This window comes from Leptodactylus fuscus, chromosome 3, assembly GCF_031893055.1.
Source record: "Leptodactylus fuscus isolate aLepFus1 chromosome 3, aLepFus1.hap2, whole genome shotgun sequence".
NCBI lineage: Eukaryota > Metazoa > Chordata > Amphibia > Anura > Leptodactylidae > Leptodactylus > Leptodactylus fuscus.
This window is the reverse complement of record NC_134267.1, coordinates 81,727,688-81,742,924: the sequence shown is the minus strand read 5'-3', so window position 1 is coordinate 81,742,924 and position 15,237 is coordinate 81,727,688. Positions and strand designations below refer to the sequence as shown.

The following is a 15,237-nucleotide window of genomic DNA, read 5'->3' as shown; positions in this document are numbered from 1 at the left end:
CATTATCGGGCATTTATAAAACTTGATTTGGTGTCATATAAAGAGGAGATTCTAATATTTCATACGATACTAAGGATGCAGTTCTACCTGTATCATTTAGAGATAGCACTAGCTGAAAACTCAAATCAGGATTGAAATATTTATATGCAGCTATACCTATCCCAATCCCGACGGTCTGTTCAAGTTGAGAGAGTGTTCATAGTTGGGGTTTACATCAAGAAAAAAAAATTCTACTGCTTCCTGAATTACTAAGATAAGGGCAGCATTATAACAGAGAGTTAGTAAAGAGGCAGGAATGGAGGGACTAATCAACGGAAAGCATAGCTCTTAGGTGCAATGACAGCAATGGTATGAAACAGCTCATTAGCATATCAGGCAAAAGCTAATATATCAGCAACAGAACAGGATGAGTTATTTGCGAGAGCCATCAGACTGTGCTTATAGTTCTAAATTTAGAGACAAAAACGACACAGTTCTGGCAGATACCACCACCCCCAGATATTTAAAGGAGTCTACCCTCTGCAAAGGAAGTCTGTCAGTTAGTGGCGACTGCGGTAGCGGGTCAACTGGTAGCAAGACCGATTTGTCCCAATTTATTCGTAGTCCAGACCAAGCCCCAAAATCCTGTATTATAGCCATTACCCGTGGGAGCGAGGAAGTCACATCTCCCAGATATAAAAGCATGTCATCAGCATACGATACTTTTTCTTCTAGATCACCACATTGGAAGCCAGACTGTGCTTAGAGTTCAATAAAGACTCTGGTGACAGACTTTCTTTAAAAACAATGGTGGAACTCAATAATGTAGTCAACACCCGTTTTCTAATACATAGGTGGAATATGTCTGATTGCTGCAAAAAGATGTGGGTCTCCACTGTATTATACAGCAGAGACCTGGCAGATATGACAGCCATTTAAATAGTACAGCAGATGTTGAGAAAGAGTTAAAGTCTATAGTTTGAAAAGTCTTGTGTGTTGAGTTTTCTCTAAAAGAAGCATGCTTGGGATATATTGTTTACCTTTGCCTTTTATAAATGTTACAAAATAAAACTACCAAAACAATATAAAAATACCAAAACAACTAGGCAATTTTTTTTTTTTTTTTTTTTTTTTTTACAAATAACAGTTTACTGATTTATTAAATAGTAAACTTTCAAACAACATTTGATTTTCTGGCAGTATTTGTGCCATTAAGAAATTTTGTAATATAATTTATTAACAAATTTTGGCTCCTTCCTGTGAAATCCTGCATTTCTTTATTCTTTCCCTTGCTTCTTAATTGAGAACATTACCATGATTCTCACTATGTACAGGCTTGTGTGTAATTCAGGGAAAATAAAGGTAGAGGTGGTGGGGAGGGTCATTCCTCACAGTTATATCTGGGACAGTATAAAACGTAGAAACCTGGTGAGGAGAAAGGAAGGCAGGAATATAGGTTCTACCTATATTATTTGTAGAGATATCACTGATTATAATACAGTCAGAATTGGGATATGGATATGCAGCTGCATGTACACAGTGGGAAGCAGGGTACAGGTCTCAATAGAGAAAGAAGGGATAAAAGGAAGTGCAAGGTTTCACAGAAAGGAATATAATGCAAAATTTATTAATGATCAAAATACTGCCAGAAAATCAAATGTTATTCCAAAGTTTATTATGCTTAAAGTTGCCAAAAACATGAATCAAAAATGTTAAATGTTTTTACCTTTTTTTTTTTAGTTAACGGTTGAATCACAGTCATTTTATTTCAATAATGTTATAAAAAGACATGAGAATTCATAAAGTATGTTTAATCTGTAGATCATCTGCACTTTCCAGTCCATCTGTTGGGTCAGTTCTTTGTAGCTTAAGCAAGTGGTCGCTTGAGAACGTAGATTGACTCTGCATCAGTACCACAGACTAGGTATTCTCCTAAAACATCCAGGCTGTTTACAGACAGGGTGCTACTGGGTAAAAGGTTGGTAATTTCTAGATGTCCTTTAGTGGGATCACTGTTTAGCCAAGCGGTCATCAATGATTGGCTGAATGACTGCCCCACAGTGCTACGGGACGAGTTTACATTTCCTCTTCCTCCTGTGAAATACGAAGATACTCACTTAATAGACCTGGGAGACAGATGTGGCAACTGTGCGCAATGCTTTTGTGGCTTTTCCTCAATTAGCTAAGTACAGGCAAGATACCATCATTTATCAACAAGACACTGGAAAATTGGTGGGGATCTCACAAAATTCACTTTGTCATAATTTCAGCAAAATGACAGCATCCTTTAATGGACATAATCAGATAATACAAAAGTATTCAGCATTTACTGATATATACTCACCCAGAAGAAATGAAGGCCTTTCCATAACTTCAGCTGATGCGTCCCAATGCCATAAAGTGCCATCCTCTGAACACGTGAATAAATGGTCAGGTTTTGAAGGGTGAAAATGAACTTCCCACACTACAAAAAAACATTAAGAATTATTTATTTCTCAAACTAGGAACATGTACTTCAAATATAATAGATGTGAACTTACTCTCTGCATCATGGGCAGTGAGGAGAGATATTGGTGCTCGGCTCTGTCTAACATCCCAGATACACAGCATGCCATCCTGACCACCTGTAGCTACAACATGCTGTTGGCTTGGATGTCTGTCTAAGCAGTGTAATGGCACACGCTCATTGGTTCTAGAGAGTGTATGAAAGACAAGACAGTTATCTCACGGATTGTTCAAAAGAATAACTATAAAAAAAAAAAAAAAAAAAAAAAAAAAAAGTACATCTTCAGAACATTTTAAAAGCCCATCTGATATCACACTTGAAAATAATACATTTTGTATTAAACATAAATTTCAAAGTTTCCTTCATTCCCATTTTGCTGAATGGTCATATTAAGGGACATGTCTGTACATAATGAATTCATCCGATCTGCCCGCAAAACTGGACAGATTTGAAAAACTACTCCATTTTCACAGACCTGACACTCCCACTGAAAGTCAATATTTCCATGAAGAGGAGGGAAAAAAAAGATGCAACACCAATGCTGATGATGCAGTGAAAAAATGAATCAGAATGGGACTGCTCATGTGAATATCGATTAAACCAACATCCCTAAATGATTACATTCAAACTTACACAGAAAATATGTGTGTAGGATCATTCCCTTGTTGCCTTAAGTCCCACATCTTCAACTGTCCTATGGAATTAACTGTTAAGATTTCTGTAGTACGGAGGAAAATGACTGCATGGATGGTACTACTATCTGCATCATCTGGGGAAAAAGAAAATCAAGTTTATATTTACAAATCAGATTTATGTAATGTGAGAAGGTGATAGGTAGAGTGCTGGAGTCCAGATATATCAGCCACAGGTTTCTGACATAACTGTGGTCCAGGGCAGATCTGGAGTAGGCCTCAGCCCAGGTGCAGAGAAGAAGGGGACAAAAGAAGTTCTATTGCTGGAGGCCATGTGAGAAGACTGAGAAACTCTTACTGCTTTAATCCCTTTTATTTTCATGCATTATATTGTATAGTAACCGTATTTGCTTGTCACCCACTGATATATTTCTGTATATGTTAAGTGGCTAGTACTGACCCATTCAGGGTTAATAAATATATAAAATTTAGATTTAGATTAGAAAGCTTGTTTCATATTATCCTAAAAGACCCGGACACGCTCTTGGGGCGAGAGTCGAAAGTAAGGAAAAATCACCAGGTATGCCAGAGTGGCTTTGGTGGGACGGCATCCTTTACACTAACCTTAAGGCTAGGGCAAAAAGTGGCACAACAAGTATTTAAATGCACCTCTAAAGTGTTGTATTTTGTCATGAAACATCAGTCAAATAACACCACTGTCACAGAAAATCCAAACCTAATGCATGTGACTTTTTTCCATAGATATAGACCACTGTTTTAGCCATTGTCACTGCATAGCTTTAGCCTGCCCAGCTGATTCCTGGCTTAAAGCGTACCTCTACTTACAAAAACACTTACATACATTTTTTTTCCACTCAAGACTGTTTATTTATATAGAGGCGTCTCCATATTCACCTCACACATAGAATTCTATGAAAAGGGTCATGGGGAGGCTGGCAGATTTATTGCCTCATTCTGTGGAATGGCTGAGTCTTATCTTGAAGATACAGGAGTATTAGAAGAGCTCCCTGACTCACAGTACAGCCTTAACCAACCAAATTTATCCATCAATAATAAACGAGTAGCCCCAAAACTAATGCAACTAAACCACAACAAAAATTGAGGAATCCAAAAAATAAAAATATATATTTTATTGAAAAAACAATAAAAAACAGATACAAAACATATAACATACAATGGAGGGCAACACAGAGGGGTCCGACTGTATAAAAAAACAGTCCAACAGAACCGTACCCCTCTCACTACTGATGAACCGGAGAAATTCTCCCTATATATATGGTATATAATCCTAATTACTCAAATCCTTATAGAAGTAGATAAGTACACTGCACCAACAAAATGCACATATGTAAGATAAACAAAGTGCACAAAATATATATAGACCTCATATATATCAGGACCTCCTGATGAAGCCACGCTAAGGTGAAACACGCGTCGGGGTGTCTTGGTTCCCTCACTCCTGATGTTCCGGGGTTAACCCCATATGGTTTATTTACACTGCCAATATGTCTATGGGTATGTATTGACTTTGAACCTATGACATTCATTGTTATACCTCCTATCTACCTCTTAACAGGTCACTCTTCATTATATGGTTAATATACCCCAATTATGGGGACTCTGTCATAGGGGTTATAATCTTTTTGGAGGTCTATATATATTTTTTGCACCTTGTTTATCTTACATATGTGCATTTTGTTTGTGCAGTGTACTTATCTACTTCTATAAGGATTTGAGTAATTAGGATTATATACCATATATATAGGGAGAATTTCTCCGGTTCATCAGTAGTGAGAGGGGTACGGTTCTGTTGGACTGTTTTTTTATACAGTCGGACCCCTCTGTGTTGCCCTCCATTGTATGTTATATGTTTTGTATCTGTTTTTTATTGTTTTTTCAATAAAATATATATTTTTATTTTTTGGATTCCTCAATTTTTGTTGTGGTTTAGTCACAGTACAGCCTTAGCGGTTATTGGTGTATTATTCCAACAGCCTTTTCCTTCGTATACAGCTCTATGTAAAAACAGACAGACTGATGATAAAAAAAATAAATAAATAATGATTTCTGCTTCACTTAAGATATATTACAAAAGTTTCTTATATTCACCTGTACTATATATTTATGAAAAGTTGTTTTCTAGCTGGAGGTACATTTCAAGATGTACTAGAACTACTTTAAAATGGACATATGTAAAGGGGATTTCTGGGATATGGACATTGGCGACCTATCCTTAGGATATAGTTTCAGTGTTAGGTTGGTGGAGGTCCAAACACAAGCACCTCCACCACTCGTTAACTGTTCTCAGCAGCCACCACCACTGAAACCAACACAGGGGATTGAGCCAAAAGTTCCATTCTCAGTGTAGTGGGGCGTGCAATTATTACAACTTAGCTCCTATTCATTTAACTGGGAACTAAGCAGCAATAGCCTGGTATAGCCGCTACACAGAACAGACTAATGCTTTTGGCTCCATTCTAGAAGACTGTCCCAATGCCGACTGCTGCTGAACAGCTAATAAGAGGGGTGCTGGACTCTCACCGATCCAATAGTGAAGACCTATTCTTAAACTAGAATATAATAATATATACGCAATGCTTTTAAATTTAAGAAGCTGAATAAGAAAAGAGCTGCTGCGTGGGAGACCAGAGAACTAAGGTTCCAATTTCATCAAATCCACATATTAGACACACAATAAGCAATGTAAATAATGTGGCCAAATGTAATTTCTCTAAAGATGTGCTACTTTAAAAATTCTATATTAAACAGTTCCAATTTTTAACAGAGGTTATGGGTTTGGTTTAACTGGAAGTTTAGGGTTGCCATGTCTCAACATACCAATTGTCCGCACAATTTCTTTGCTGTCAGCTCTGAAAAGATTTATTCGACCATCTTCACCAACAGAGACTATTTCAGGATTGTTACACACGATACCAGTGCAGGGGGCTCCTTTGCCATCAGAAGCAACATGGTGATGCGCATACTCCCATTTTTGCTTTTCTGAAAGAGTCTTTAAAAGAAAGAAAATGAAAAAAAAGATTGTTGGAATATTTTAATATGCACAAACAGTTTATAGAAGAAGGTGTGGTTTATGTTGCTACAAGTGTGGGATTGATAACTAATGTGCCCCACCAAAAGTGTTTCTCACAATTCTGTTGTTAAAAAATGAAGTTAGTAGAAAGGCAAAACTGCTCCAGCAACTCAAAAATCTTCAATTAAAATTCCATTGTTAAAAATACATTGAGAACTCATGCACACGACCAAATTGGCAGCGGAATGGACTCAGATGAAACTTGCAGTGACATCCAAGTACATTCCGTTATGTATGTGCGTCTATGGGGGCTTCCAGTTTAAATGAAAGCCTCGGAATCCCAGGATGTATATATAAGGAGGAGACAAGGAAAATCCCGCTATAGGGCACCATCTAATCTGGTGTAGAAATTAGGAACTTAGGGGGCGTTCACACTACCGTCGGTGTCCGACATGTAGTGTCCGCTCCTAGTGTCCGCTCAAAATCTGTCACGGACACTAGGAGCGGACACTAGATGTGTCCGTGACACCTGTCATTTAGTTGAATGGGCATCGGGTGCGTTCTTTTGCACTCCGTGCCCGTCCTTTCCTGTCTGCAAGAGAAGATGTCCGACTTCTCAAGCGGACAGAGGAACCCCGCATGCAGGGTTTTTCTGTCCGCTTGAGAAGTCGGACATCTTCTCTTGCAGACAGGAAAGGACGGGCACGGAGTGCAAAAGAACGCACCCGATGCCCATTCAACTAAATGACAGGTGTCACGGACACATCTAGTGTCCGCTCCTAGTGTCCGTGACAGATTTTGAGCGTACACTACATGTCGGACACCGACGGTAGTGTGAACGCTCCCTAATCGACAAACCTCTCAAAATGAACCAATATTAATAAGATGTAACCTTTATTAGGGTAGTATAAAAAGAATATATTCTACATACACGAGCTGTCATTTATTGACATCTCAGTGAATACGTGCCCTAACAAAGGCATACCACAAGACAGCGAATAGATTTAATTAGAGCCATTTAGAAGTTGAGCATGGAACTCCGACACGGACGTTTTTCCCCAGATCTTATGTGAATCTGATCATCAGGGGAAGAGGAGAGAGCTGCAGCATGTGCTGCTACAGGCAGTGGCTCTTATTGTTTTCATGGAACCATGGAAACAATCTTAACACAATAATATTATTTACGGTCGTCATCCGGTTATGTTGCACAATATATTAATATTACCCTAATAAAGGTTACGTCTTTGGTTCATTTTGAGAGGCCTCTTGATTAGTCCCTATTTTTGGCTTCCAATTCATTCTGTTCCAATAACATGGAGCAGGATAGGGACCTGCTTTATAAGCATCTGTATCATCGGAAAGGAATTAATCCGGATGTCACTTCGAGTGTTATCTGACTGCATTCTGCTGTAAACTTGGCCCCATATCAGAACACGTAGTCGTGTGCATCAGGTCTAAAATGGGTTATCATTCTTTCTAACACTGATAGCCTATGCTTAGAATAGGCCATCAATTTTAGACCGCAAGTCTAAGGGTCCGTTCCCACGATGTAACACGGCGCTGATTCTGACACGTAAACTCGTGTCAAAGTCAGCGCTACAAAACAGAATCCCATTGACTTCAATGGGCTCCATTTAGCGTGCGTCACATGGAAATCAATAGGTTAAAAAGCCTTCCATTCATTTCACTGTGTTATGCGCACTAAATGGAACCCATTGAAGTCAATGGGATTCTGTTTTGCAGCACTGACTCTTACACGAGTTTACGTGTCAGAACCAGCACCGCATTACATCGTGGAAACGCACCCTAAGAGCTGGAACCTCAGCTGTTTAAGATGGCATGGCTCCTGATAATGTTTACATTCTAAGAGTTTTGTTGCTCACTCGCCATTTAATATGTAGCACCAGGTTTAGATACTTCAGCAGTGTCCCATAGAAGACCTCTACAGTACCTAAACCCATCAATATTAGAAAGGTGGAAAACCTATTTAAAAGCAGTGGTATCTGCACACAAAGAATAAAACAACAATAAAAACAAAAAAAGGAAATGACGTAACCCTCTGATACATTTTGGATATTATAGTCTGTCCTTACTCATAGTAAGGAGGCAAATGAGAACATGGACATAAATAAAGCGGTTTCCATATTGGAGCTCTCATCATAAGCACTTGCTGTACTGGATAGGGTACTACAGAAGTAAAGAGTAATTACAGAAGACCACAGGTTCATTACAGTACTATGCACCCTAAAAGAAGCCAGAGAAAAACAAAACATAAAATTGCATGCATAACAAAAGAGGCAATTATATCCAGAAGGTCTCACCAGTGACAAAAGTCCTCCTCCAGTCTGCACCTGTTACGGGACAGGTGAACTATACAATGCTATACAAACATTTGCTTTGCAGCATTTGCATTTACTGTCCCTGTAATAAACTGTATCTCAGGTGTTTGTGGAAGGGGCTTCAATGTGGTGGCAGCTTTATGTCCATGTTCCTGGTTACAGCCAGTTCCATGCCCCCCTCTATAGGTTTTTCTATATTCTGTACAATGATGTTACCTGATTGCCTTGATGATGACGAAAGATGGTTACTCTTCCTGTGGACGAGGCAGTTACAATTCTCTCTTGATCTAAAAACTTAAAAGAAATTTAAAAAATAGCTCTATAGATTATCAAACAGCAGCAAACACAAAAACAGAATATGTTTTTTTCCTGGAATAGTTTACCCCTTGGAATACCATGATAAAACTGTACATAATGGTTTACCCTGCCAAGAGGTTCCAAGACATACAGTAACATCAGACATTTAGACAGCAGTTGTATCTGCATGATCAAAACCAAGAGGAAAAAAAAATAAAGAAATAAATTGGGAAAGATTTGTTTCTCCATTCCCTTGAAAATATCTAAACCTTCTAGTGCTTTATACTCTACTTATAATGCAATCATTTTTGTGACATTTTAAAGTCACATTGTAAAAACCTGGCATGTACCTGCAAGTCCATCACATCTCCTTTATGTCTGATATCGCATAACAACTTGGGGTCGGCTAGGTAATCTTCCTCCATGTTGATTGTGCCAAAATCTCCAGTAGACCAGATAGATACTTTGTTTTCCTACAAAATAAAAAAAAAAGGCACCAAAACATTTATTAAAGGGGTATTCTGACCACTGAAAGCAAATGTATACTGTATGTGTATTGTATATGCATATATAGGATGCATCACAAATGTCAGACAGATGTGGATCCAAGAGGCAAAGGTCCACCTATCTGACATATCCTATGGAACAATGGACCCCATATTACATCATGCAAAATAGCTAGCTCAGTATACCTATTGGGTTCTCCTTTAAAGGGAACCTGTCACATAGGAAATGCAGTCTAATCAGCAGGCAGCATGTTATAGACCAATCTTATAAGTAGTTTTGTGGGAATAGTGTAGATTCAGTATAACTTGTCATTTACCCACCTCCTTGACTTCGCCACATAAAAAGAGCAGAAACTTCAATGGATAAAGAAGTTATATCCTACTCTATATCATGAGAAACTTTAGGAATGGGTTAATAGGTCCAATATCCCAATATCTGTCATATTGTCTCCAGCTCTGGTCGAGTGTTGTTTTCTTTCCCCCTTGGCAGGCCCCCCCCCCCTCCCTTAACCTATGTACTATAGCGCTGTCCAACCTTTTTCCCTTCCACTTTGTTCTTGGTTTATTTACCTTTTTATCCCTATTGTCCTGTAGGATTTATTTAGGATTAGTCATTGCATATTTGTATTATGTTATGTATGTATCCTTTACTCTCAGGAATGTCTTCGATGCTCTTAGGGTATGTTCACAGAGTTTTTTTGCAGGGGAATTTTGACGCGGAAAAAACGCCTCAAAATCCACATGGCAAAATATCTCCCGTTCATTTCAATGGGAGTGATTCTCTTTTATTTCAGCTAGCGGGAAAAAGAAGCGGTGGCATGCCCTATCTTCACACGGATTCTGCAGCTGAGTCAGCTGCGCCATCCGCAACTTGAGACACCCCCCCGATTAGACCCATTCATCCCATTGCAGCTAGCCACGCAGAAAAGTCACACGGTGGAAAAGGTTTCTGCCGTGTGAACTTACTCTTATTTTGCCTTGTTTATGTTTTCTTGCTTTTATTCAATAGATAACTTTGAAATTAAATTTGAGAACATCCTGAAAATGACTGACGTTTCCTGGTCCCCCTTGGCAAAGGCTGAGGCATGTGCCACAGCAGTCAGTGACTGGCTAAGGCTAGGTTCACACCTGCACCTGCTCCCCGAATCCGCTTGAAGAAAAAAAAAAAAAAAGTCCTGCATTTGGGCAGAAATCTGGAGGATCACATTACAGTATATGGGGTCTGAGGGTAACCGCTTTTTAAGTGGATTAGCTTTCCGTCTTCTGCATATGGAAAGCTGTCAGACCGGGTCTGGCCGTGAGCGCCGGTGAGCGTTTTATGCGCAGCAGAGCCTGCACTTCAGGGTAGTTCCTGGGAGCGAGAACAGGAGCTTTGTCTGTCCCGAAACAGAGTCTGGTGAGACTGTACTGTTCTACTTTGTTTTGTTCGTGTAGTTGGTGGTAAGCCACACGTATAGTTAGCTTTTTGCTGTTTAGTTAGAACACGGACGAGCAGGATTTTGTTTGCCCCTTTTCCTGAAGTTAAGGCTGTATTTTGTTTTTGCTTATTCTGTTCCTGATGTAAAGGTTTATTTATTTTTGCTGTTTTTCCAAATAAACCTGTTTGCACCAGACATTTGTGTGTCTGTCTCTGACTGACGCTACGTTCACACTAGCGCCCGGAGTCCATTCTGAGATTTCTGTCTTCTGCATGCAGAAGATGGAAAGCTGTCAGACCGGGTTCGGTCGTGTGTGGCGGTAAGCGTTTTATGCTCTCCGCCACGAAACTGTTTTTTTTTTTTAAAACCGGACACAGAGTACTGCATATCCGACTCTGTGTACGATTTTAAAAAATCGGTTTTGTGGCAGAGAGCATAAAACGCTCACCGGCGCTCACAGCCGGACATCTTTCAAACCCATTCAAATGAATGGGTATGAAAGAGTCCTGCAGGTTTCTGTCTCCTGCTCAGTTTTGTGCAGGAAACCTGCATGAACAGAGACCGGGCGCAGATGTGAACGAGCCCAGAGAAGTATGCCAGAATGAAGAACTGCGCCATATCCAGATGATGTGCCTGCATTGCTGAAGGTGCCACATTCAGCAGATACAGCAATGAGGAAGAACAGCTGCCGCCATGTATACATTCACAATGCCTGCACTTGGATTCATTATTACTTGTATAGAGCCAATACATTCCGTAGCTATTGTCAGTCACTTGGTGGTCACCTAAATGCAATGTGGAGATCAGACTGTAACTTTACTACTAGATGTTCATGTTAACCCTTTGGGTGATCATTTTAAGGGTGTTCTTTAATAATGGCCCCCTGTGCTGTGAGAGCATTCCTGCAATGTCAGCCCTATATGCCATGCAGCGCGCACGTTACCTCATTATCCCAGGAGCCCGCAGCAAACACATCCGGCTGCTGCAATGAGGAGGCCGGTACCGGGCGCCAGCGAGTCTTGCTTATCTTCTGTGACACATACTTCGCGACCATGTTCTCCATTGTGGTGTCTATTCTCTCCAGGCACCTAGCAGGAAATGAAGAGCGAGGAGTGACCGCCTCTAGATAGTGTAACTTGTAACTCCCGCACTTCAGGGAGACAGACAGCAACAGTGCGGCTCCTACTGTGAGCAGCCCCAAGCGTCAGACACAAATTATTCCCGCCTATTGCACTGTCAGACTAGCGCAAGCTCTACTGCTGTGAAATGAACAGGGACGATAGACGTGAGACAGCTCTACGTGTCTTCTAGAAAATGGCGTCTGTATCGAAGTCTGAATAAGGCGCCATTTTTCCTGGGATTTTATTGCTTAGTATTGAACTACGTCTGATAGCTAGGAAGGAAATAATAAATAATAGTTTACCTGCGAATGTGCACAATCTATAAAGGATTAGTGATGTGTGACTAATGGAGAGAATCATCGGCAGGTGGATTTTTGGAAGCATGTAAAGCCTTCATGAGACCCCTGTTAGAGGTACAAGACACCACAAAGACAACCAAAGTGACTGACTCTATTAAAGGGGCTCTATCATTGGGAAAAGTCCTTTTTAACTAAAAATATACTTGCATATCATTTAGAAAGTTTATTCCACACATACTTTTTGTATGTAAATCACCTCAGTAGTTTTTGAATGAGTCTGTTTTTATTCATATGCTAATTAGGCCCCAGCGTGCACCCCGGAAGTCTCACTGAGCACTGTCTGCTATGTGTACAGCACAGGCTGCTGATGACTCATCTCCCTGCTCTCACACATAGCGTACAGTGCTCACTGAGACTTCTGCATGCAAGCTGGAGACTAATTAGCCTAAGAATAAAAACGGTCTCATTCAAAAACTACTGAGGCGATTTACATACAAAAGGTACGTGTGGAATAGCCTTTCTAAAGGCTATGCAAGTATATGTTTAGTTAAAAAGGACTTTTCCTAATGATAGAGCCCTATCACATACCTCCCAACTTTTGAAGAACCGAAAGAGGGAAAAAATGTGCGGTGCGCTACAGCAAATTTAGCCCCGCCCACTTTTGTGTTGACTCTGCCCATTCTCATTAATTTTTCATGTGCTCGCACACAGTATAATCTGCCTGCAGTCACCCGTAAATTATATGTTCCCCCTCTATCTCTCCCCAGTTTCATATACACCCTTCATCTGCCCCCAGTTTCATGTCCCCCCTCCATCTCTGCTCCCAGTTTCATATCTCCTCCATCTCTGCCCCCAGATTCATGTCCCTCTGCAGTTCCAATACTGCATTGAACTTAATTTACGCTAGGGTCACACCTGCGCTTGGGTTTCCGTTCTGCAGTTCCGCTTGGTTCAAGTATTAGAAGAAATAAAATATGTAAAAAAAGAAAAAATATTTACAAGTATTAAAAATAAAACAAATAAAATGCACCCTTTCCCTTATACAGTATAAAAACACAATACAGTATAAAACACTACATATCTTGTGAGAAGGTGACAGGCAGTGTGCTGGAGTACTGATATATTAGCCCTGATAGATTAGTCCCCAGGTTTCTGACCTATGTGTGGTCCAGGGCGGGGCTTGATTAGGTTTCAGCCCAGGTGTAGGGCCTGGGTCATTACTGGGCTATAAAAGGCTGCAGAGCCTGCACTTCAGGGCAGATCCTGGTGTTGAGGAGAGGAGTTACCTGGGGTTCTCCTGGCACACTGAGAGTATTGAGACTGAGACTGTATTGGGCCATTTTTGTTTATTTGTGTGGTTGGTAGTAAGCCACACATACAGCTAGTACTTTATTATTTAGTTAGTGCTCAGACGAGCAGGGTTTTGTTTGACATTCTCTTGCTTGAAGTTAAGGCTGTGTTTTACTTATTTTGTGCCTGAAGCAAAGGATTATTTATATGGCTATCTTTCTAAATAATCCTGTTTGATACAGATTTTGTGTCCCTGGCTCTGACTGGTTGGATCCTTACTGCTGCTGCCTTCTCCATATTTTGGTATCGCTGTGTCTTTAACAAACTGTACAATAAAAGCAAACCATTAGTTAACCCGTGTCGTAAACGTTGGGGGAAAAAATGGCAAAAGTAACAATTTTTGCCATATCACCTCAGATAATATGGAATAAAAAGTGATCAAAAAGTCATATACAGCCCAAAATGGTACAGATACAAAGTAGAGCTTTTCCCACTGGCGCCACTGTGGAGCATATTATACAGTGTGGGGAGTAGCATATTTTGTGGGGCCGCTGTGGAGCCTTATACAGGGGGGAGCCTCTGAGGAGCATATTATAATGTATGGGGCCACTGTGGCGAAATATACTGGGGAGCACTGGGGAGCATTATACTGGGGGGCCTTCTGGGGAGAATATTTCACTGTGGGGACATGTTATACTTTGAGGGGGCTCTGGGTAGCATATTCATTTTTTTTAGGGCCACTGTGGAACATATTATATTGTGTGGGGCTTCTCGGGAGCATATTTTGCTGTGTGGGGGCCCCTGTGGATCATTATACTGTGTTGAGAGGAGGGCTCTCGGGAGCATATTATACTGTGAGAGACCACTGTATACTGTGTGGGACCACTGTGGAGCAATATAATGGGAGGGGCGCTATGGTGAGCCTTTTATACTGTGTGGGGCATATTATATTTTGTGGGGCTGCTGGGAGCATATTATACTGTGTGGAGCCATTTAGGGGTATTAAACAGTGTTCTGGAGAGCATATTATACTGGTTGGAACATTATATTCCATGTGAGGTCATTATTGGAGGCTCAGCAGGGCATTTTATACTGTGAAGAGCACTGTGGAGCATTATATACCACGTGGAACATTATACTGGAGAGAGGGGGCTCAACATTCCTGCTGGCAGCCTTGTGTGCTGTGTCTTGCACATGCATGTAGTACTCCAGCGTCATGTATGTATGTTTACTCTCATTGAGAACATTGAATGCCACACATTTTTAATAAAAATTAGTAAGCACTTCCAATTTCTCAGGGACCTCGATGAATTCAGGGAGAATAGGGCATATTGGAATTTAGCCCCTACAGCGGTAGATACCGAAGTATCCTCCTTTTATTATGATACATCAGATAAAAATCAGATAAGAAGACAAATATCTAAATCTGGAGATAGAGGGTTTGACTATTGTAGGGATAGCCCAAGAAGGAGGGGCACTAGAGTAAGTCCTGGTCCTCAGAGATCACAACAAGGTGAGCAGATGTTTGGTTTTTTTTTTTACCTCAGGGTCCCTTGTACTACGTACAAAGCCGCCCAGAACACCTACTCCACCGAATACAGAGAGACAAAATGCCTTGTGTACCTGAGGTCTCATGTTCTGACAATTTACAGATAATAAATTTATCCTAATAAAACGCTGTCAGTCCATGAAACGCAGGTCTTATCAAAGGGTTTATCTTTCATCCTCAGCATGAATTTTTATGAATTTGATTGGGTGAAAGATGTAGCCCTTTTCACCAGAAAACTCAGATGGGCAG

General features: G+C 40.4%; 1 protein-coding gene across 1 annotated transcript; it reads right to left on the bottom strand.

The window, feature by feature from the left end:
• Window positions 1-1,718: 1,718 nt before the first annotated feature.
• NUP43 (nucleoporin 43) lies at window positions 1,719-11,916 on the bottom strand. The gene is made up of 8 exons (XM_075266611.1): window positions 11,673-11,916; window positions 9,156-9,278; window positions 8,725-8,802; window positions 5,977-6,148; window positions 3,119-3,254; window positions 2,520-2,671; window positions 2,324-2,443; window positions 1,719-2,073 (listed from the first exon to the last, which is right to left on the bottom strand). Exons 1-8 carry the CDS (start codon window positions 11,790-11,792, stop codon window positions 1,847-1,849), a joined length of 1,128 nt encoding a protein of 375 aa, XP_075122712.1. The 5' UTR covers window positions 11,793-11,916; the 3' UTR covers window positions 1,719-1,846.
• Window positions 11,917-15,237: the final 3,321 nt, after the last annotated feature.

Excerpts from the sequence above, each read along its gene's own strand:
- NUP43 (XM_075266611.1), bottom strand. The coding sequence starts at position 11,792 with ATGGAGAACATGGTCGCGAAGTATGTGTCACAGAAGATAAGCAAGACT. Across the intron at positions 9,279-11,672 it reads CGGGCTCCTGGGATAATGAG|GAAAACAAAGTATCTATCTG; the intron begins GTAACGTGCGCG and ends TTTATTTTGTAG. Across the intron at positions 2,444-2,519 it reads CACTGCCCATGATGCAGAGA|TGTGGGAAGTTCATTTTCAC; the intron begins GTAAGTTCACAT and ends GTTTTTTTGTAG.